Source organism: Macaca fascicularis, chromosome 7 (genome assembly GCF_037993035.2).
Source record: "Macaca fascicularis isolate 582-1 chromosome 7, T2T-MFA8v1.1".
In the NCBI taxonomy this organism is placed as follows: domain Eukaryota; kingdom Metazoa; phylum Chordata; class Mammalia; order Primates; family Cercopithecidae; genus Macaca; species Macaca fascicularis.
Genome location: NC_088381.1, coordinates 85,524,274 through 85,548,490, shown reverse-complemented (window position 1 = coordinate 85,548,490; position 24,217 = coordinate 85,524,274). Strand labels below are relative to the sequence as shown.

The 24,217-nt window shown below is 39.3% G+C and overlaps 1 protein-coding gene across 1 annotated transcript in view; it reads left to right on the top strand.

Moving 5' to 3' along the window:
* The window catches only part of CERS3 (ceramide synthase 3), a 94,323-nt gene that overhangs the window by 18,013 nt on the left and 52,093 nt on the right, over positions 1-24,217 (top strand). The window contains exons 4-8 of the mRNA XM_005560607.5: positions 4,383-4,440; positions 4,952-5,002; positions 8,988-9,080; positions 12,102-12,230; positions 15,665-15,771. Coding sequence (XP_005560664.1) covers positions 4,383-4,440; positions 4,952-5,002; positions 8,988-9,080; positions 12,102-12,230; positions 15,665-15,771 — 438 coding nt within the window. The remainder of the gene's footprint in view (positions 1-4,382; positions 4,441-4,951; positions 5,003-8,987; positions 9,081-12,101; positions 12,231-15,664; positions 15,772-24,217) is intronic.

Genomic DNA, 24,217 nt, shown 5'->3' with positions numbered 1-24,217 from the left:
CATTGCCTTTCTCATAGCGGCTTGTGGTGTATGACCTTGTTTGTTTTCTAACCAGCATCTGTCTGGTTTTTAGGTCTTGAAAGTTTGGTAAATATAATATATAGTTGCTGCTGAGGTCAGCTTGGCAGAAGTATACCTCTCTAACCATCAGCACAAAACAGTACAAAATGGAGCTGATCTTACATTATATCATCCTTTTTCTTGCTCTCAATCATTCATTCTTGCTAACAGATGATTCTTAAATAAAGACCCCAAACAGGGACTATTTCTCCACCTCTGAGCTGAATCATATTTTAATAAAATTCTCTGGCATTTTAAAAAAATACATTATAGTGCCTTACAGGTTATAATTGTTTGATCCATCCAGGCGCGGTGGCTTATGCCTGTAATCCCAGCACTTTGGGAGGCCAAGGCAGGCGGATCACAAGGTCAGGAGATTGAGACCACGGTGAAACCCCATCTCTACTAAAAACACAAAAAATTAGCTGGGCATGGTGGCAGGCGCCTGTAGTCCCAGCTACTCGGGAGGAGGCTGAGGCAAGAGAATGGCGTGAACCCGGGAGGCGGAGCTTGCAGTGAGCCAAGATCACACCATTGCACTCCAGCCTGGGCGACAGAGCGAGACTCCATCTCAGAATAATACTACTAATAATAGTAATAATTGTTTGATCCTTCTGCCAATGATATGACACAGTAGGGGAAGGTGGGGCCACCCTGTTTCAATGAGAAACTGCACATCCATCTAGTTTAAGGGTCTCTTAGGTGTTTCAATGGCTGTTGCATTCAGATCTTCTGACTCCTATTCTGATAACTATTTCTTGTTCTATCATACTGCCCCTGACACCTAATGCTTACCTCCCAGCAAGCAGAGGATCATTAAATTGAGTAATATGTGGGTATCTGACCATGTCAGTAAGCCTACTAAAATTCTTCCAGAGTTCAGGCTGGAGAAGGGAATTTTGAGTTACCCTTATCAATCAGTCAGGCAGTGCAGAGATAAAGGTTAGTATATTTTCTGTGCATAGCACTGTCCTAGATTTTGTGGCATTCTAGATTTTAAGAGAGGAGTAACGTGTGAGTCATGGTTTCTGGCCTTAAACAGCGAATTAGGGAGGCCAGATTATCACACACAAAACCATAACATCTATTGTCACGCCACCCCAGTGGCACATGGGAGTGTACACCAGCAGATACAACATCATGTTTAGATGTGTTGTGGGAATTTAGAGGTGATGGCATCAGCAAGGCTGGAGAAGTTAAAGAAAGGCTTTCTAGAGAAGGGAAGACATAGGTTGGACCTTGAAGAATGGGTCAGATTGCCATAAGAAAAGAAAGCAAGGTTTGAGGCAGTATTTTCAAGTAAGGCAAAGACACAAAGCAGGAAATAATGCAATATATTCAGGACACAGTAAGCGGGCCCATGAATAAAATTTAAGCTTTATCTTATTCTTTAGCAATGTCATATGTTTATTCTAAGTTAAAAGTTTTTATGGACTAGATAAACAGACTAAACCTAGTGCCACGCTGTTTAATTGTACAGGGACTCTGCTTTTTAAAAATCAGCTGTGGGATGTGCTACAGAAGTCATAGCATGAGGTACCTAAACTCAAGACTTTTGAAAATCTCTGGGCACTTATTCCTTAACACCAGCTCCTAAGATTACTTTCCAACAGGCAAAAATTCCTCTGTAACATCCAGATGGATGAGCCCCCAGACACCATGAGTTCAGTGTATTGGTTCCTTGGTTACTTTCTTTCATGGTGACCCTTGTGTCCTATTCCACAGCATTCAGGATTTTAATACATAATGGGTCCTTTTTTAAAAAAAAAATCAAATTTCACATTAGCTGACTACTTTTTCATTTTAAAATACACATTTCCACCTAGCAATAAGAAGGACCTTCAAGTTCTTAGGTATCCAGGTAGGAGAACTCCTCAGTGTGGGTGAAAGGGCTCTGCCTGGCTGGGTGGATGCGCCCTCACCCTCATCTGACCCGTCCAGTCCACAGTCCACTCTATGCAGCATCCCCACTGCGGGCCTCCCATCTGGCCCCAATAGTGCTTCTCACCACTCTGCCCATTCCGCCCTGGTTGCACCATGCAGTCTCTCCTTTGACTGTCACCATCGTTGCCCAACCAATTTGTTTCTGAATAGTTTTTCAGTGGGTTTTCTCTCCTCCCATGTTTATGTTTATCTCATTCTTTCCTGGAAAAAAATAAAAGTTTTACTCTCTTAGGTTCATTTAAAACTAGTGAAATGACATTGACAAAGGACATTATCATTCATCTTTTCAGTGAAGTGCAGCAATTCTCAAACTTTTTGGTGTCAGGACCCCTTGGTCTCTTAAAAACTCTTGAAAATCCCAAAGAACATTTGTGTGTCTTATACCTATTGATATTTACTGTATTTGAAGTTAAAACTGAGGTATTTATAAAACAGGAGACTACACAAGTACACATTTCATCAGTGCAATTTCATTCAGAGCAGTACTGTGATCACATGTCACATGACCTCGCTTGTGAGAGAATGAGAAGAAGAAAAGCAAATACTGTATTAGTATTATTATGAAAATATTCTGACTTCAGGGTTCCCTGGCACACACTTTGAGAATCCCTGGTTTAGGGCTTCTCTGAGTAGGATATGTCCAGAAACATGTGAGACTTGGCTGTACTCGTGGATCTGAGTATTACTCCCCAAACTCGGGCAAGTTTTGTGATCTCTCTTAGGTTCGATTTCCTTTAGGAAACTGACTGTTAGCAGCAGTCTGTAGGAAGGGGCTAATTATAGCATCAGCTTCATACTCTTATAAAAAAAAATGTGATAGCCCATGTGTGCTTAGCCCCATGGCTGACGGAGTTGAGAAATCAATAAATGCTTGGGAAATAAACACAAGGAGAGCACCCACACTTTTGGCCTCATTTGTGGGTTGGCTGGCCTTATCGTCTCCTATATTTTGTAGGTTTTGTTTGGACAAGATAATCCAGGGAGCCAAGGAAATGTTCTCAGCAAATAAAATGAGTGCGGTAAAGTCTCAACATTCATTTTGTAAAATGTCTTTTGGATATTTCTATGGTTCAACTTTTTGAGTATTGAACCCTACTTTTTTCTCCTATCAAAACAAGCCATGAAGAAAGACTGCCGTCTAGCTTCAGGGAAATGATAAGGTTTAGGAAACACTCCTTGATGCAGAGTCCAAAGACCTGCACTTCAAGTTACAGCTTTCCTCCTTGTTAGCTACATGAGCTGGGGAGATGGCCTCATTTTTCTGAGTCTGATTTTACATTTACAAAATGGGTATATATCTATGTTTCTATGTCCTACCTATCTTACAGGTGTGTCAAGGAAAACACTTACACAAAGATAAGAAAACATATTATTTTAATATTATTATTTCTCCAGCAATCATTAGATAAAATAGACATAATTTTAAAAAACTTTTTATTTGGAACATTGCAAGCATATATTAAGGTAGAAAGACTGCATTATGAATTAAGTGTGTTATTACTCATCACCAGCTTTAGTTGATCAACTCAAGGCCAATCCTATGTCCTCTCTATCCCCACTACACCTCTCCCCCACCGCAGATAGGTGTGGAAGCAAATATCAGACACTGTTACTTCATTTGTAAATATTTTAGCATGTATCTCGAAAAGATAAGAACTCTTTATTTTCAGCATAATTGCAATATCAGTATCCTATGATTTTTTATTTAATAAAAGATTTTTACTTAATGATAGCAAATATTCAGTGTTTAGATTTCCCTGATTGTCTCATAATTTTCTTTACAGTTTCTTGATTTGAATCAGGATCTCAATAAGATCCATCCATTACAATTGTTTGATGTGTCTTTCCAGTCTCTTAGTCTACAGGTCTTTCTCCATACATGAGGAAAATCTTTTCTTTCAAAACCCTGCTTTTAGGAGAAAAGAGTAAAGTCTGGCCACATAAAAACTTTTAACTGGGAATTAAATGGTGATAAGAGAAATAATTAGACTAATCAGGTTCCTTCTTGATAATACTAATATAAATCCACTGTTTATTGTGTGCCTGGAACGGGGCTAGCCATTATAATAAGAATAATGGCTACCATTTATTGTTGCTTACTTTATGCTAGTCCTGTTATCACAGATTTTCAGTTCTTTTCACATTTTGAGGTAGTGTTGTCATTTTCATTTTACAGATAAGAAAGTCAGGCTTTCTGAGGTTAAATGATTTACCTAAGGTTGTAGCCATCTAATAAGTAGGGCAGAGCCAGGATAGAAACTTTGATTTGTCTGACTCCAGAATGTGTGTTCTTTGTAAACTCTGCCATACCTAATCATTTTCTCCTCAAATCTCAGTTACCTTTACAAGGGAGTAAAGATTTTTCTTTCTTTTGGCAGCTGGAGATTTGCATTTTACTTAGTGATCACTGTTGCTGGAGTTGCATTTCTTTATGATGTAAGTTATCTTTTTATATTTTTGATTGGAATTTGTCTTTAATTTTTGAAATTCTTGTCTGTGAATTCCTTTAGGGTATAGTACTTTCAATAAGATAACCAGTTTTAGCAATTTCTCTCAAGATTCAAGATTTGTCTCAAATATTGCTACAGATATCTCAAGTTTTTTTTATTGCTACAGAAGCAATAACATAATTGGTTTAGAAATAATTTGGTTCATACAGTTACTTGTTTGAAACAATTTCCTCTATGAGACAGCACTATTTACTTATCTTAGATTCACTAGTAGTGAATTTCACAGAGGTGTTATATAGGAATATGTAAGAAATACTCTACAGAGGGAGAAATGCATGCAATAGAAGCAAAAGAATATGGCAAAGGGCGATTTCCTGTGCATCTTTGCCTGCTATAAATGACATAAGGAAGAGCTTAGGTTTTCTGCCAAAATTGGCCTTTGACACCGACAAATTTATTTCTCATCTGTTGGTTCGTTTTTTTCCTTCTTCTTTCAGAAACCTTGGCTGTATGACCTATGGGAGGTTTGGAATGGCTATCCCAAACAGGTAAGTCCCTTCTAACATATTCCTCCCCTTAATTCAACACCGAGGTCCCTCAAATTATCTCCTTAGTTAGGTCTTGGTCCCCTGCTACTCTTTGTTCGCTACTATGTCATCCCTGGCAAGTGCCAGTCTCTTAGTCTACAGGTCTTTCTCCATACATGAGGAAAATCTTTTCTTTCAAAACCCTGCTTTTAGGAGAAAAGAGTAAAGTCTGGCCACATAAAAACTTTTAACTGGGAATTAAATGGTGATAAGAGAAATAATTAGACTAATCAGGTTCCTTCTTGATAATACTAATATAAATCCACTGTTTATTGTGTGCCTGGAACGGGGCTAGCCATTATAATAAGAATAATGGCTACCATTTATTGTTGCTTACTTCTACTTGAGCTTCCTCATCCTTATTGACTCTCATTTGTCTCATTCCTTTAGTTTGTTTACAGTTAATGTAATTACATATTTGGGTTTAAATCTAGTGTCTTACTATTTATTTTTTACTTGTACCATCTGATGCATTTTTTTTTTGTATTCCCTTCTTGCTTTTCTATGGGACGGTCAAGTAATTAAAAAAATACTGTTCTTTTTCATCCCTTATATTGACTTTTCAGTTACACATGCTTTTGTTCTTCTAGTAATTATCTCAGACATTACTGTATATATCCTTGACTTATTACAGTCTGATGCAAATCGGTGTTCTTACCTCTTTCCACTTACTGAAAGGTAATTAGAATATACCATATACCCTCCTCCTTCAAATATTTAAAACCTTACAAGTCATTGCTATTATTGTTTTGTAAATCTGTCAAGTTACCCTTTTTGTGCTATTCCTTGCTTCCTGTATTTCCATGTTTCCATCTGGGATTATTATCCTCCTGGCTGAAGGAGTACCTTTGCTATTTTTTTTTTTAATGGTGGGTATGCCAGATTTTGTTTGTCAGAAAAATGTTATATTGCCTTTGATTTTTAAAAGGATATTTTTGCTGGGTATAGAATTCTGGATTAGCAGTTATTTTCCTTCACTTTTAATGATCTTATTTCATTGTCTTCTAGATCTCATCAGTTCTATAAGAATTCAGCTGTCACTTTTAGTTTTGCTTCTCTGAACATAGTATCTTTTTTCTCTTTTTGGTCAATTTTAATATTTTGTCTTGCCTTTCAGTTTTATTGTGATATACATAAATGTGCTTATCTTTGAAATTATCCTGCCTGATGTCTGTAGAACATGTTGAATCTGTGACTTGATGTCTTCAGTCAGTTTTAGAAAATTCTTAGCCATTGCTTCTGTTCCATTCTCTCTCCAGACTCCTCTGAAATTCCAGTTATAAATGTGCTAATATGCTAGACCTTTCTACTAGGCCCCATATGTCTCTTTTGCTTTAAAAAATATTCTCCGTTCTCTTGCCTCTCTGTGCTTCAGTCTGTTGAGAGACAATTCTACACAAGTCTCTTGCATGCCCTGTGAATTCAAGCACTGACTGCCTTTTGTTTTAGATGATCTTTTCAAGGAAGTTTGTATAGCAAACAGCCACAGGAGATAGAGATAATGTCTCCCTCTGGAGTAAAGAGTAGGCAAGTTATTGTCTATTATAAAAGGTCAGGTTCTCTAGCTCAGGGTTCCTCTCTTGTAACACAATCCACGATGTGTGCAGTTATCATCTGACCTTTAGCCTTATGGGGATTGGGGATGGAAGGTTTGGCTCAAATACTGATACTCTGGCTACTGCTGTTACTGTGAGTCATAAACTACCTGCTGTCTACCAAGTGTCTACTATCTTCTACCAGCATTCATGGAACTTGTGGCAAACTAACTTGTTAGCTTGCAACTGGGGTAAAATGTCAGACACTTCACTATTCTGGATATTTTCTACTTTCCTGTTGTCCAGTTCACTGGTGCTTTTCTTAAGCCATGTCTAATCTACTATTAAACACATCTTTTGAGTTCTTAATTTCAGTTATTGTATTTTTTGGTTCTCAAATTTTTATTTTATTTTTTAGTGGATCCCAGTTCTCTACTGAAATTTTCTCTTTTAAGCAATTTTTGAAGTTATTTTAAAGTCAGAGTCTGATAAGTCTCATCTCTTGACCACCTGTGGATCTGTTTTCTCTCTTGCTCCTGTCTCCTTACGCTTGATAGCTTTTGATTAAATGACAGGCATTGTATACAAAAAAAGTATAGATGGTCAGGATGATATTATATTCCTTTACAGAGGACTTACTTTCACTTCTGTTAGGTGTTAGAATAGGGGCAGATCACCTTTAATCCTTGATTGAGCTGATTCAAGGTAGACTTCAGTCTTTGTGAAGGCAAGTCTATTCCCAACTTACCCATATTCTAGGATATTCTTCTTCAGTGATTTCAAATAAAAGATAACAGTGCTTACCATGACTCCTTTTCCTTAGTCAACCTGAACACCAGTTTGCTTCCTAGTACTCTGATATTATAGCCACTACTGCTTAACTTCTACTGTTTCTTAGTCTCTGGGCTCCATACTGCTTATAAATTGGCATATGCAGAATTTATGATATGTATAAGATGGTCTTCTTTGAATTTATTCTTAGGGCCTAGAGTGCTGCTTGAGAAATAGGGTTCACTTGAAATAAAGGGTTCACTCTAGTGCATTTTTCTTCTCTTTAGGATCTTGACTCCACAGGTTCTCGATGCCCTACTTGCTCTCTGGTGTCTTCAAACAGATATTCTTTCTTGTCTTTTATTCAGATTTTTAACTTGTTCTTAGTAGGAGGATTAGTCTCACACAGTCCTGTCATAGAAGAAAGCAGAAACTCTGTCTCATTCTTTTATGGCCTTATCAGGGATGATGAGTTGACCAAAAAAATTAGTTATATGTTAGGCTCAGCTTTAAAGAATTAAATAAAATTAGACAATAAGGGACCTAAGAATTATCTAGACCAAACCCCAGGCCTATCATCTTCTGTCTCCAACTTATTCATATCTTCTCAGGTGTATCAGTTATCTGTTGGTAACAAACCATCCCCAAAACTTAGTGCCTTCAAACAACAACCATTTATTTTCTCTTGATTTGGTTGTCAATTTAGGCTAGGCTCAGCTAGGCAGTGTTTATACTCCATGTGGTTTCAACTGAGTTCATTCATGCATTTTCAGACAATTGGGAGGCTGGCTAGGGAATGGCTCGAGTCTATGGTGACGTCATTCATAGCGTTGGCAGTCAGCACCTTGATTCTCTTCTTTGTGGCCCCTTCAGCAGGGTGGCTCAGCTTTCTTATGTGGTACTTATAAAGTCTCTGCATGCATCACATTTGCTTATGTCTCCTTGGCCAAAGACCGGGATCAAGTCCATAGTCAGTGTTGGAGGAGACTGCACAAGGGCTTAGATATCAGAAGGCAACATTCACTGGGTACACCAAGTCATATAATGTCTCAACTTAGCTAAAATAAACACCACCACTCCCATTATAAAATTGTTAAGAAAATTCTAGCTATCAAAAGTTTATTATTTTATTCAGAAGATGTTTTTAGAGTTCTTAAACAATTATGCATATTTTATTACTGTCCCATTTTAGAATGGGCTAATTCTAACCACCAGCCTGTCACCAGAAAAGAGATTAAGACATCAGATTTTGAGTAATATTCAAGAAACATTAATCAAAGTAAATTATGGGACCAGCAGAAAAGATTTCCCATTGTTCCTAAGTAAAGATTTTTAATTTTTTAAAAAATTTAAACTTAACTCTGAATAAACTGAAGGCACTTACACCTGTGGCAGTTGTATTTAATTTTGTAAACAAAACATTCAACTTGGTTTTGGAATACTCATCTACCCTTTTAGAAATAAAATGCCTTGAAATATTATCTTTAATTCCTTTGTTGAAATATAAATTGAAATATAAATCTATGTTATTTTATGGGATCTGGTGAGATATAAATAGGTATAAAAGTAGGTGTTAGTGCATCAAAATGAGTTGCTTCTACGACGGCATTTAAAGTAATGAATTCTCTTCTTTTTCTCAGCCCCTGCTGCTATCCCAGTACTGGTACTACATTTTAGAAATGAGTTTTTATTGGTCTCTGTTATTTAGACTTGGCTTTGATGTCAAGAGAAAGGTAAGTGTCTTATTTACAAAGCTTCTTTATCAGTTTCTTCAAAAATTCCCATCTCCCTGCCCCAAATTCTAATCTTTAAGTTGTATTTTTCTGTGTATTTGGGTCCAGTTCATTGCTTTTGTGTGCTTTATAGTACATAGACTATTGCTAATTATACTCATGCTTTGGTGCCTTGGTAAACATTTGTTGTGAAACATTATAAATAACTTTGAAGCTCCACCTCTGTTCAATAAGAAAAAAAATCTCCTTTATGCATCTGTTTCTTTTGGTTTGGGAATTTAATGTCCATCAGTGCAAAGAAGAAATATGTTACTAGTATTAATTCTGCAACCACATCTTTTAGTTGATTGCAAAAGCACCTTATATACAACTTTTTGATGTTTTCAAAGACATTGAAAATATTTTCCCCTTAATTCATCAAATATATTTATGAGGAAACCCTGCTTCAGGCATTACTAGCTTTGCTTTATTTGCAGGGAAACTCAGTGACAGGCATGCTAAATGCCACTTCCGAGGTCACAAAGTGAGATATTTTAGGAGTGGTTTGGTTGTTACAGATTCCTAATTACTAATCCAGCAAACCATGTTAAATCCTGAATGCACTCATAAGATTTTGTCATATATGTAAGCAATTCAGATCGAATGATAAATTCTCTTGGCATATACTTCATAAACTACACCGTAATTAAAAGGCTGGTTTGTAGCAGAATTTGTATAAGTACAATGACATTTAATATTGGATAAACCAGTTCAGCTTGATTAAATGTTTGTGTTGAGTGATGGTGGACATTATAAGGGACACACTGCAGTCAACTAGACGTCTTAGGACATGAGAAATCTAAGTATAAGAACGTACTGTGAAAATATCTGATAGAAATAATCTCCATTTCCATATAACTCAGTAATAGCTGTAGATTAACTATACTAATTTTAGGCTAGGAATACATCAAAATTTAATTGATTGAGTCATTTTCTCAAGGGATAGAATTGAAAATAATCATTTTTTAGAAAGTCTTTATATACAGGTAGGTTGATCACATATTTCACCCACCTTTGATTTTGCTGTAGTTGACTTCCCTTTTATTATTTACATGTGCATTGAACACTTTCTTAAAAATTAAATATAAATATATGTTATGTGTCTTATAAAGATGTATCTTCAGAAACATAAAGCTATTGGGAGGTGGCTAAAGCACAGGCCCTGGAGTCAGGTCTCCTGGGTTTGAATTCCTGGCTTCACCACGCACCAACATCTGAGTTGGTTAAACTCTCTAAACTTGATTTCCTCATCTATAAAATGGAGCTAAAAATAGTTCCTATCTCCTCTGGTTGTTGTAGGAATTAAACAGTTTAATCTGTATAAAATACTTCCTGAGGCTGGGTGCAGAGGCTCACGCCTGTGATCCCAGCACTTTGGGAGGCTGAGGTAGGTGGATCATGAGGTCAAGAGATTGAGACCATCCTGGCCAACGTGGTGAAATCCTATCTCTTCTGAAAATACAAAAATTAGCTGGGTGTGGTGGCACATGCCTGTAGTCCCAGCTACTTGGGAGGCTGAGGCAGGAGAATCGCTTGAACCTGAGAGGTGGAGGTTGCAGTGAGCCAAGATCGCACCACTGCACTCCAGTCTGGTGACAGAACGAGACTTCATCTCAAAAAAAAAAAGACACTTGCTGCTATACAGCAAGTGCTCAATAAATTCAGCTATTATTGGTATTGTATTTACTTTGGCTAAGAGGAAGCTGAAATCTTTAAGTTTTTAAAACATCTTTATTGAGATATCCACATATAACACAATTAAACCATTTAAAGTATACGTTCAGTGGTTTTTAACATATATTCAGAGTTGTGCAATCATCATCACAGTCAATTTTAGAACATTTGCATCATCCCAAGAAGAAACCCTATACCATTTAGCAGTCACTCCCCATTTCTCTCAACCTCCCCAGCCCCTAGCAACCACAAATCTCCTTTGTCTCTATAGATGTGCTTCTTCTGGATATTTTATATAAATGGAATTATATAATACCTTGTCTTTTGTGTTTGCCTTGTTTCACTTAGTGTAATGTTTTCCAGGTTCATCCATGTTATGGCATGTATCAGTACCTCATTACTTTTTATTGCTAAGTAGTAGTCCATTGTACAGATGGATGCATTTTATTCATCCTCTTATCAGTTGATGGACATTTGGGTTGTTTCCTCCATTTGGCTATTATGAGTAATGCTGTGGATATTCATACACAAGTTTTTGCATGAACATATGTTTTCATTCCACCTAAGACTGGAATTGCTGGGCCATATGGTAATTCCATGTCTAATCTTTTGAGAAACTGTCAGTCTGTTTAACAAAGCAGCTACACCATTTTGCATTCCTACCAGCACTGTATTAGAGTTCCAGTTTCTCCACATCCTTGACAACACTTGTTATTGTTCATCTTTTTTATTATAGCCATCCTAGTGGGTGTGAAGTATATATCATTGTGGTTTTGGTTTGTATTCTCCTGATGACTAATGACTGAGCATGCTTTCACGTGTGAATTGGCCATTTGTATATTTTCTTTGCAGAAAACCTTTAAGTCTTTATTATACTTAGTGACAGTAGCTTTCCTCAAGCTAGATTGTTTTATTTCATATGCACTGACTTATTTAATGGTTGTGTAGATTTATTATATCAATCTTTTTTTCTTTTTGGGGAATAGGCAGGGGATAAACAATAACTAGGTGTACATAGGAATATGCTTATGTGTATATGCATTTATTGTGTGTTGGGGGGCAGTGTGTGGGTATACATATATCCAGTGTGGGATGGTATCTCAAAGTTAACTGACTTCCATCAACAAGAATAATACTTGTCTTAGCTCTCTCACAAGGATTATGTTTAAAAATAAAGTAAAAGCATTTTATAAATTTCAAAACGTGCAGATGTAAGTTATTGATCTCATTATTATTATTATTATCTCTTCCAGTGATTGGGAAATAAATGCATTTGCTTAATGGTTTCCATTTTCCCTCACCTTATAGGATTTTCTAGCTCATATCATCCACCACCTGGCTGCTATTAGTCTGATGAGCTTCTCTTGGTGTGCTAATTATATTCGCAGTGGGACCCTCGTGATGATTGTACATGATGTGGCTGACATTTGGCTGGAGGTAAGTGTTTGCCATTAAAAACCTAATGACAATACCACATCCTGGGTTTCTGTAACTGCTCACAGAAGTAATTGTGAGCGATTTAGCAGGGCTCTCTGTCCGGAAAACACCCAAAGTCTGAGAATATCTCTAGATTCCCAGATCCTCCAAGATTACAGAAATGAAACCTCTTAGTTTTAACTTTCAATCCTTCTCCATGGTACTAGAGAGATGTTAATGTGTGTGATTCCACTCCTGAAAGTTGCATGCACATGCTCACTCAGGGAGTAAGATGGGATATTTGAAGAAGGAATGAACTCTAATCTTCTAAAAGGAAAACTTGGATTTATGACATTGAGGATTCCCAGATTTGGGTGGCACCATCTATTCACTTAGGGCAATGCTTGAATACCCATTGAATGTTCACACTGCCCTCCTCTCCCCTCCCCCAGCCCAATCCCTTGCTTTAAGGAGTGTAAGATGATTTTTTTTTAAGGCCCGCATTTTCTAAGGGAGGAAGAGGGCTTAGGATGTTTTCTGAAGTAGCCAACATTAAAACAAGAGCCTTCCTAATCTCACCCCACACAAAATAGAAGAAACAAAGTCACATTGGGATTGTTTTCCGGACCTGTTTCTGTTCTGTTTTGATTCCTGTTGACCCCAGTCAGTGATGGAACGGTCCCCTTCTCTGCCAGATCTCCTGCTGTATTTAGAGCAAGAGTTCCCAGAACTGCTGAGTTATTTATTTAAATGTACTCATTTATAATGAATCCATGGGAAATGATGCTAACCATTTCACATTTGGGGTTACTTCTTGAAGGGCTAACAATTGAATATAGGTTGATATGGAAGAAATTAAATTTAGTAGAATCTTATTCTTCTAGGTTGGGGTTTAGCAAACTTCTTGGCAAAGGGCCAGATAGTAAATTTAGTTTTGTGGGCTGCATATGATCTCTGTTACATATTCTTCTTTGTTTTTTGCTTTTTTAATACCTTTTTAAAAATGTGAAAACCATTCTTAAGAGCTGATCGGCTTTAGCCCATGGACTGGATGTAATTTACCACACCCTGTTGTAGAAGTCACCAGAAGTCATTTGCAGCCATTTCAAAGCAACTGGCCACTGTTAAAATATCCCCTGTGTACAGAATATTTTTCTACCCTGTATGTAATCATATTTAGACATGTAAATCCCATTCTAAAGGTCATGATTATTATATGTGCTTTAGGGCAACAAATGGCTTAGCAGGAGAAGGACTATACTATTTTTTCTCCATGGTGCTCTCTGGATGCAGCCCTTGCTGATGTAATTACCTCCTTCTCTGATCGTATCTCGGTAATCCTGACAGAAAATTAAGACCACATTGGCCCTGACTTAAGAATTTTTTACTACTCTGTTGCTTCTAAACCCTCATATTCAATTGCCTTTGGTGTGTGTCCAGTGTAAAAACAGCTTCATTGTGTTATTAAAGGGAGTTAGACGTTCACCCTGGGAATAAACATGGGGTTGCCCTGCCACCCTCACCACCCTTTCATTGATGTGACATGATTCCCTAAGTGACTTGGACAAATCACTTATTGTTTTGTTTTCTAGCCCCAGCTGTAACATGAGAAGTCTTATCTGTTCCTTGGGGTATGTGATGAAGTTTAGCTCATTATTATCTGAAAACGTTCTGAGGTCCTTAGGTTAAAAAAAAAAGAAAAAGAGAAAGAAAAATGAACTGTCCAATCTTAGAGGTTCCCTCATGGGCAAACTTTAAGAATAGCTTCATGTTGCTAATGATTGCGAATCACTCTCGATTCATTCACAAGTCATGATCTGACATGAGGTTCAATGAGCAAGGCTGGTACCTCTCATCAGCTGGTGGTAGACAAAATATTAAGTGGTGGCAGGGGCCTATTTGTGATGTTCTCCCAGGGTGCACAGCCCACGGCTTACTCGAATAGTGTGTTTTAGGGTTTGTTTTCTCAATCGAGTTCTAACTGAACCCAGACACAGCACAACTTTTGCCCCTGGCTTCTTTGAGATGGTGCCTATTCATCTTTCATATTTCTCAAGACACTGGGGTCATTTCTTAACTCTTTTGGAGGAAAAACAGCCTTCACATCTACCATTCTCACTCGTAAGTGACCTTTTTTGCCTCCTTCATGCATCTTCCTGATCCTCTACGTTTCCACATGGTCAAGTTTGGATCCAGGACCTAATATCCTGATTGATACTTAGCAAGCAAAGGGGCTGCTGTCTATCGTTTCATCATTACACAATCCAGAATATGTTCTGTGTGTGTTTTGCCCAAAAGTGTGCTACTTTGCCCTCACAAATGGACTCACAGGGATCCTTTCCCATGCCTGTGCACATCCCTCACTTCCCATCCAGTTAAGCCTCTGACCCTTCCACCAGCTTCCCACTCTGTTACAGGCACTCTGAATTTGGACCTTTCTCCCCACACCCGTCTCCCACCCACCAGGCACACCAGCCTCTCTATGTCAGCAACTGAAGCTGTTCCCTGGGGGCCCTCTGCCAACCCCACAGTCAGGGCATATTCTCACCCCTTGGTAGTTTGGCAAAATATGAAAGATGCCATGTGAACCCTTCCTGGAATGTAAATGTGTTGCCTCTCTTGCTCTGGAAGGACCTTGAGCCTCTGGGGTGAAGTTGGCTCTGAAACTGCCCAAGTCTAAGCCACGTTCCCTAGAAGAATGATCTGTACCCCAGCAACTCCTCCCACCTCCTGCTTCCGGACTCCCACTCCCTATTCCCACCAGAAACTTCCATCTTCAGCCTTGGACACTGCTGGATAATGCACTAGGGAGCGCTTATCAATAAACTGTCTTCTACCACACTCACCAACCCTTTCTGCAGCTCTTTCTATTCAACACAGATCATATGAGCAGTATAGACTAGCATGAAAGAATTAGGAAAGATCAAATGTTCGAAACTTTATTTCAACGAGTTCAGGGCCCTGAGAGCTGCCTCCCAACTTTGCCTCTTCCCTCATCTGCCTTGAAGTAGCCTCCTTGATTGCAGCATTCCCAGCCCAGCCCCGGATTTCCCACCTGTCCCAGCCTTTCTTCAGTCCAGCTCTCCTCCCAGTTACATGGAGATACTAAATAAATGCCCACATGAAGTGCATGCTAAAATTGATTATGCCAACTTAAAGTGTTTTTGAAAGACACGAGTAGTATTACAGGTATTTTAATATATTTTTTAAAAAATTATATTATGGAAAATGTCAAACATATGACAAGATAAAGGGAATCATATAATGGACCCATCAGCTTTACCAGTTATCAATATGGCCAGTCTTGTTTAATCTATTGCCCCACCTGTACCCCCTACTTTCCACCCAGATTGTTTTGAAACAAATCCCAGACCTCATATCGTTTCATTTATAAATTTAACTTTAAAAAGGTATGCTACTGTCACTTTATCTGCAGTTTCTTTCTTTGTTCACAGTCTGCTAAGATGTTTTCTTATGCTGGATGGACACAGACCTGTAACACCCTGTTTTTCATCTTCTCCGCCATATTTTTCATCAGTCGTCTTATTATTTTTCCTTTCTGGTGAGTAGACTGGTGATGTGCCCTGCCTTTGGTCAGTGTGCAGCGGTGGCCTCAGCACATGATTACCATCAGGGCGTTGCCCTTTCCATACATGGGTCTCCAGTTATTTGTGTCAAGCATAGTTGGAGAAAAGAATGTGATGGAGTCATTTTTATAAATAATTAAAACAACACTTTACAGTGTGGAAAAGGCTTATTGTAATGGGAGATGGAAAATGTGTGACCCGATGGGCAAGCAGCAGCTCTTACTCTGTCTTGTTTTGTGAATGTAGACCTTTCTTTGTGATTAACAGCTTTTCCAGTCACTCAATGAAAAGTCACTGTCCAATTACCAGTTCTCTAAAAGAGAGGCATGTTCTGTGTTACAATAATTACAGCCATTACTTGAATGCCAGACACTGGATTAGGTCCTTTCCATATCTTAGCTCTAGTCTACACAATAACTCATAAGGATGGGTATTATCACTTCCACTTCCCAGATAAGGAAAACTGATACTTGTTTATTTCGTTCTCCGTGACCACTGATTCTAATAATGGTTTGAGTATCCTTTCAATATGATTGGCTCTCGATCAGTCTGTTGATTTTGTTTAGCCACAGACTGGCAATGAAAAGCATATATCGCATCTCCCGTGACAATCATTTCCTTGGGAAACATAATATTCCATGTGTTGATTGACAGAAACCAGAGTAACATGCGAGGAAGACTTAGACGGCTTGGAAGGAACAGCTTTTAACCGACCATAATTTGGGGCTAGTCTGGGAACTTGGGATTCTCCAAACAGAAGACTTAGTGCTATTGAAGAGCCTAGATCCAGGGGAAATGGATGGAGACTCAAGTTCCAGGCCTCATTCTTAAGTACATAGACAGCACTCTTGGCTAGCACCCAGGGAAATCCAGCCAGAGAGGTCAATGCCGTCCCTTGGAAGCCAGCTGCATTCTTTAGACCCATGTGTATTAGGCATTTTCTGGAGAGAAGCAACAGAGTGTAGTGGTTAAGTTGCTACATACAAGAGTCCATCCTGGATTTAAATCCTGACTCCACACTTACGACCTTTGTGATCTTGAACAGGTTAGACCACCTCTCTGTGCCTCAGTTTTCTCATATGTAAAATGGAAATAAGGGTCGGCATGAAGCTTACCTAGTTTATATAGTTTAGAACAATGTCTGGTGCTCAGTAAAGAATCAGTAAATGCTACCTGCTATAATTAAACTTATTAATGAATATCTCAGAATTTGAAGTTAAACTGGAATCAAATCTAAGATAAATGTCTCAGATATTTTCCTTGGTTGATAAATCACTACCATCACTTTTACTTTGACTGAGCAAGTATGTTTGTGAAATTTTAGTAACGGCTGGGCATGGTGGTGCATGCCTATAGTCCCAGCTACTCAGGAGCCTGATGTGGGGGAGATCACTTAAGCCCGGGAGTTCGAGATCAACCTGGGGGAACCCTGTCTGTAAATATATATATAGATATATTTCTAAATATATATATTTCTAAATATAAATATATATATATTTAGAAATATATATATATATGGAGAGAGAGAGAGTATGATAGCAATTATTGATAGAATAACATTAACTTGCAGATGACAGTTGGGCATAACTTTTCAGTGTGACTTTCATGACACTGTCAATTCAGCATTTGCCCCTCAGTTCTTCTCCTTGTGTCCCAAAGGCACTACATGTTCCAATTGCCTGTTGCTGTATAACAAAGCCTCTGAAAGTCTAGTGGTTTAAGATAGCAATGGGCAAATTTTTTCTTTAAAAGGCCAGAGAATATATATTTTAGGCTTTGAGGGCCACATATGATCTTTTTTGCAGGTTTTTCTTCATTTTGTTTTGTTTTATAATCCTTTAAAAATGTACCAAGCCATACTTATTTAGCTCATGGGCTGTACGATAACATACACCCAGGTTGCAGGCCAGATTTTACCCACAGGCCATAGTTTGCAGACCTCTGTCTTAAGGCAACAACTTATAGATTATTATTATTTCTCATGGTTCTAGGAGTTGATTGGCCTTGGTTAGATGATCTTCACTTAGGGTCTCTTGTGTGGTAACAGGTATATGGTGGCTGAGCAGTCACATAGTGTCTAGAGTCCTCAACACATGGTTGAAGTCATATATAGAAAATCAGGCTAGGTGTGGTGTCTCACGCCTGTATCCCAGTACTTTGGGAGGCCGAGGCGGGTGGATCACCTGTGGTGGGTGGATCACCTGAGGTCAGGAGTTCGAGAACAGCCTGCCCAACATGGTGAAACCCTGTCTCTACTAAAAATACAAAAAAATTATCTGGGTGTGGTGTGCACATGCCTGTAATCCCAGCCACTCAGGAGCCTGAGGCAGGAAAATTGCTTGAACCTGGGAGATGGAGGTTGCAGTGAGCTGAGATTGTGCCACTGCACTCCAGCCTGGGCAACAGAGCAAGACTCTGTCTCAAAAAAAAAAAGAAAAGAAAAAAAGAGAAAGAAGGAAGGAAGGAAGGAAGGAAGGAAGGAAGGAGAAGAGAAGAGAAGAGAAGAGAAAAGAAAGGAAGGAAGGAAGGAAGGAAGGAAGGAAGGAAGGAAGGAAGGAAGGAAGGAAGGAAGGAAGGAAGGAAAGAAAGAAACAAAGAAAGAAAGAAAGAAAGAGAGAGAGAGAGAGAAAGAAAGAAAGAAAGAAAGAAAGAAAGAAAGAAAGAAAGAAAGAAAGAAAGAAAGAAAGAAAGAAAGAAAGAAAAGAAAGAGAGAGAGAGAAAGATCACCTGACTGAAGTTGCTTGTGCTTGCTGGCTGAGACTTCAGCTAGGGCTGTCAGCTGGAACACCCACTACTCCTTGGCCTTCTCATCACATGGCACCTGCATTTCAAGGGTGAGCATTTCAAGAGAGTGCTAGAGAGATGCTGCATCTTTTTTCATAAACAGACTCAGTAGTCACATCATGTCATTTCCAACCTTGTATTTCTCATTGGAACCAGGTCATTAAATCTGACTCATATTCAAGGGAAGGAAAACTAGACTACATTTCTTGATGGGAGCAGTTTCGAAGAATTTGCAGATATATTTTAAAAGCACACACCATAGAAGCTCTCGGTCCAGCGAACCCTCTGAGAAGCTTCTGCAACATTGCTGCCATGGTTGGCTTTTGATTTAGCAATGGAGAACATTCACCTCACACTATCCCATGATGTCTCAAAATAAACAAGCAAGCTTACTTACCCATAAACAATTGAGCAACACAGTGGTGCTCAGTGATTGTCGGGGTAGTGCGCTATTTTCCCACACACTGTTGTTTTTAAAAACCCTAGATTTAAAAACTCATTCTCATGCCAGCATTTCTGGTTTTCAAGGAAAATTAAGTTACATGTATTTGGCATTTTCTTGATCTTTATACTGAATTCACTTGCCCATTGGGGAGGGCAGCCAGTACTCCTATTTGCTGTCTTCAAGGAGGTGGGTTGCAAATAAACCAATATGAACAGACTTGACTGTAAAACAAAACGAAACAGGCCAGGCATGGTAGCTCAAGCCTGTAATCCCAGCACTTTGGGAGGCCAAGGCAGGAGGATCACCTGAGGTCAAGAGTTCAAGACCAGCCTGGTCAACATGGTGAAACCCCATCTCTACTAAAAATACAAAAATTAGCCGGGTGTGGTGGCAGGTGCCAGTAATTCCAGCTACTCGGGAGGCTGAGACAGGAGAATCACTTGAACCTGGGAGGTGGAGGTTGCAGTGAGCCGAGATTGTGCTATTGTGTTCCAGCCTGGGTGACAAGAGTGAAACTCCATCTCAAAAAAAAGAAAAGAAAAGAAAAAAAGGTAAAAAACAAAACAACGACAAAAACTGTTTCCTGGTAAAAATATTTCTGTATGGATGTTGACTGATTCTCGTTGTTTGGAAAGTTGAGAAGAACCTCACCAAGCCATTAGAAGTTTGGCAGATCGATTTTCAATGGTCTCTGAAGGAAGCATGTCAATCAGAGAGGGAGCTTCTTTCAGGTACAGTGTACTGCTCTAGTTTAAATGGTCTTCCCACCAGCATGAACTTGCCACCAGCACAATCATCTTCATGGAGTCAAAGGGGAAAATTTAGTACCTTGTTGTTAGCTTGGCTCTTTCCCTCTGTCTAAAACTTATAACTCTGTAGATTCATTTTTCGAGGATGCTTTATTCTATCCTAATGTATTGGGATTTTACTATGGACCAAGCAATGTGCAGATCATAGTTATCACTGGAGGGTGGCTTAGCTAACCTGTTTCACCATGCAGACATTTTAGAGGCACTCTGGGAGGCAGTTTGCAATCTAGTTGCTCTATTCTTCTTTCCAGCTGCTTTTGTTGCACATCCTGTGGTGATATACACGGTAGGGCGGGGCAAAAGCTAACTGGGGTTGTGCTCATCTGAGATTTGTCTAGAAGCCTTGAGAAGAAGATCTGGAGTGTGTACATTTCCCTTGGCCCTTTCTTTGACTTTTCTCTGATTTTCCCTAGCCTCAAGCACATTTGCATATTCTCCTGGTGAGTCTCCCTTTCATGTCCAGCCACTGTGCCCTTCTATTTCTGAGGATCTTATCCCATTCTCAGTCAGCATCTGCAAGAGTTATTTTGGTTTTCTAAGCATTGTTTCATTAACATTAGGCAGAAATTCAAAAGCACACTGGTCAGATAGTTTTAATTTAATTGTCTGGTAACTCCATTTGTTTGCATTTCTGTTCAAAATCATTTAAATCACAGGCATATGTTTTTCACACTGTATTCCCAACTATTGTTTTTAAAAATTATTTCTCTAGTTTGGAATTATTGGATGTATCTATCTTCTTGAACATTATCCAAATACCCACAGAGAGTTATTAGGCTAGAAAGACCTTTCTAAGGCCAGGCAAACCTCTTCCTCTGACTACTAACAGTTTTCCTCCACAAATAACAAGAGCAGATCGTGGTTCCACCCAGGTAGGTCTGCCTGAAGGGAAGGCGTGCATGCTCTGCTTTGCTGGTTTTGCAACCTGCAAGGTCAGTGTCTGTCACAGCTGAATGTGCAGGGGGCAGGGTGGCTTGTTGCTTCATTTCTTGAACTCATCACAGCTGGGTGTTTTAAACAGTACAAGGGGAGTGAGACACAGCTTGTGCCTTTCAGGAGTGCATCATGGCAGTACAGAGATCTGTGTGGCTACCCCTGATTCACATGTTTGAAGACTATTCACATTGACCTGTGTTTCTCAGATGTCTCAAAAAGAAAAACACAAAACATTTTCAACTGCAAATAATACTCAAATACTTAGCTCCCTTACTTGCAAGGATACGTATGCTTGTAAGGTTTCTCTCTCACCACTGGTTCATTGGACTTCAGATTTCAGCGTTTGATGATCCAGCTATTAGAAGTGTAGAAAAATGGTACCCTGGGAAGTCCACATGTGAAAGGGAATATTATCGACAATGAGACCATGTAAATACTTGGAATGGTTAAGAGAGAAAGGAGAGTTTTTAAAAATAGAGAAAGACAAAGCTGAAAGCACCCAACAGTGCTCTTAGCTAATGTTCATCAGTGGGGACCCAGGATGAGGGAATGATGGACCCTTCTTTTCCTCTGAAGGCCTGAAACCTTGATCCTAAATGAGAAGCAGTGGGCAGAGCATGGGTTCTGATGGTGGTGCCAGCTTAATGCTGTTTGCGCAGCCAGCAAAGAAAAGGAAGGTACAAGGCAAGAAAGACTCTGTTGAAGCTGGGCCACTCCCTTGAGCCACCACTGCAGATATGTATCTCAGAACTAGACTTTCCAGTTACACACCTGATGAAGGAGACTACGTGTTTTTACCACATATGTTCACTGTCTCGCTCCACAGGGGCCCTCAGAAGAGCTCTCCCATCCTGCCCATGTGCTTGGTGCCTTCTTTATGCTATTTTTAAGTTCATGAAGAACAGCTACACCCCTCTTCAAACCATAGAATCCTAGATTAAGGAACCTTGTTTATAATCTAGTCCAATCCTTTTATTCACGTATTCACGTATTTAGAATTTTTTTTTTTTTTTTTCCAAAACAGAGTCTTGCTCTGTTGCCAGGCTGAGTACAGTGGTGTGATCTCAGCTCACTGCAACCTCTGCCTCCCGGGTTCAAGCGATTCTCCTGCCTCAGCCTCCTGAGTTGCTGGGATTACAGGCACATGCCACCACACCCAGCTAATTTTTGTATTTTTAGTAGAAACGGGGTTTCACCATGTTGGCCAGGATGGTCTCGATCTCTTGACCTTGTGGTCTGCCTGCCTCAGCCTCCCAATTTTAGAAATAATTTTAAGCTTACAAAGAAATTTCTAGTATATTACAGAGAAACCCTAGATATACTCTTTACCAGTTAGCATTTTGCCCCATTTACTTTGTCATTCTTTCTCTCTCTACTTCCCCACCACACATATGTATGAATATACATATTTGTTTCTGAACCATTTGCAAGTTGTAAACATCAACTGAATAATTCCTTGCGCCCTAAATACTTCAGTGTGTATTTCCTAAGAAGAAGGACATTTTCTTACATAATCACAATACAGTTATCAATTGCAGGAAATGTAGCAATCTACCTTCCATGTTCCAATTTGGTCAATCAATCCATCATGTCTTTTATTGCTTTCCCCCTCACTGTGTGAAGATCCAGCTCCAGATCACGTATTGCGTTTAGCTGTCATTCATCTGGAACAGTTCCTTACCTCTTCTTTGTCTTTCATGTCACTGACATTGTTGAAACATTTAGAAACCTGTTTATTTTTCAGATGAAGAGTTAAGGTACTTCCAGGATCACACAGCTAGTTATGGAAGAATCAAGACTAGAAACAGGATATTTGAAACACAGAACAGATAGGCTTCAAATTAAATTTGAAACTAGATGATTAAGAGTATATCATTTGCCTTCACTAAATATTTATTAAGTTTTCTTCAACTACCCATTTAGAAACTTAAGAGATCACTGAGGTAGACAATTGTTCACCTGTAGAACAAGTATTTGCTATCCTAAAAGGGCTTAATGCTCAAACCCACAATTAGCAAGAAAATAAGACCCTTCCCTTGCAGTTTTCATTAGACAAATACAACTTTTTGGTGGTTGCCTTAGCTAGTCCAGCAAAACCAGCTAATATTTATACCAACACTGCAATTTATCCAAACCATGCCAAGTCCAGTGATTGGAAGAACTAAGATTGGAAACAAAACTGAAAACAGAAAAAGCTGAGCTTTGCAATCCAAGGGCATGGTAGTAGCTTATCCATTTGGAAAGATTAAATCCAGTGGACAGGGACAAAGTAGTTCTAAGAATTTAGGAATACAGCAGTGTTTTGGCATTCTTTATGAAAAGGAAAATTCCATTCAGTTGCTGTAAGGTGGTGACTACCGATAATGTGCAAGTGTTGTGTGCTCTATGCATGTGCCTGCACACATGTATGCACGTGTGTTAGGAAGAGAGCTGGGAAGGGCAGATGGAATTTTTTTTTCTTTTTCCTAGTCTTCTTTTAGCATAGAAGGAGAGGAAACTTGAGAGACTAGACCATCCTTTATTGAGGTCTTGAAATTTTAACTGTGGCATCATAGCTGGTTGTTACCCGTGCCACAATGGCTACTCCCCTTAGACTCCTGTTCCACTTCTTTGGCCTCTAGTCCCCTCTGTCCTCTTGCAGAGAATGTTCAGACAGCAGAGTCCCCATTCCTTGGAGCCTGCTCATCCTCTCCAAAGTGGCTTCCTCCTCCTCCCCTTGGCAGGAAATCCAGCCAGTTCAGGAGCACTCTCCTGGGGGGTGTTGCTCTAACTGTGTTATTGGTGTAAGTTCTCTGCAGTAGGAGAGGGCTGGTTGTTGAAAGTAGTAGTGGCCATAGTGGTAGTAAGAGTAATAGTTGTAACTATCATTTTTGAGTACTTACTGTGTAATAGGCACTTTCCATTTGTCAACTCATTTAATCCTCATAACCACCTAGGTGGTGTTCTCATTTTCCAAAAGAAACTGAAGCCCAGAGAGATTATGGAACTTGGTAACATTCTGGGAGCCCTGATTGAAATCTTGAAGACTCCAGCGCCAGTTCCATTGGCCTCTCCTCTTTGCCCAGAGGCTCAGCTCTCTTAGAAGACATTTGCATCTTAATGGCAGCTTCTTTCATTCTGAGGGCTATATAGTTTGTAAAGCTGGCTGTGTGTCTCCTGGGAGCTTCTAGTCAAAGGAGGTGGTGGAGGGGCAGTTAGTTCTACCTAGTGACTAAGGAACTAAGGCTCAGTGACTTATGCAAGTTTTGAGCCAAGAAATTAGTGGCATTGAGCCTTGAACCCAGCTCTGATGATTCTGTTCCACATGTGTCATTCCTCTTTCTAAAACCAGCCAAGCTTCCTGTTGCTCTCACAATGAAGGCCACACCTCCACCTTGACATGCAAGGCCTACCTGAGATGGCTTCTTCACCTTTCCCACCTCATCTTACACCACGCTTCACTGCCAC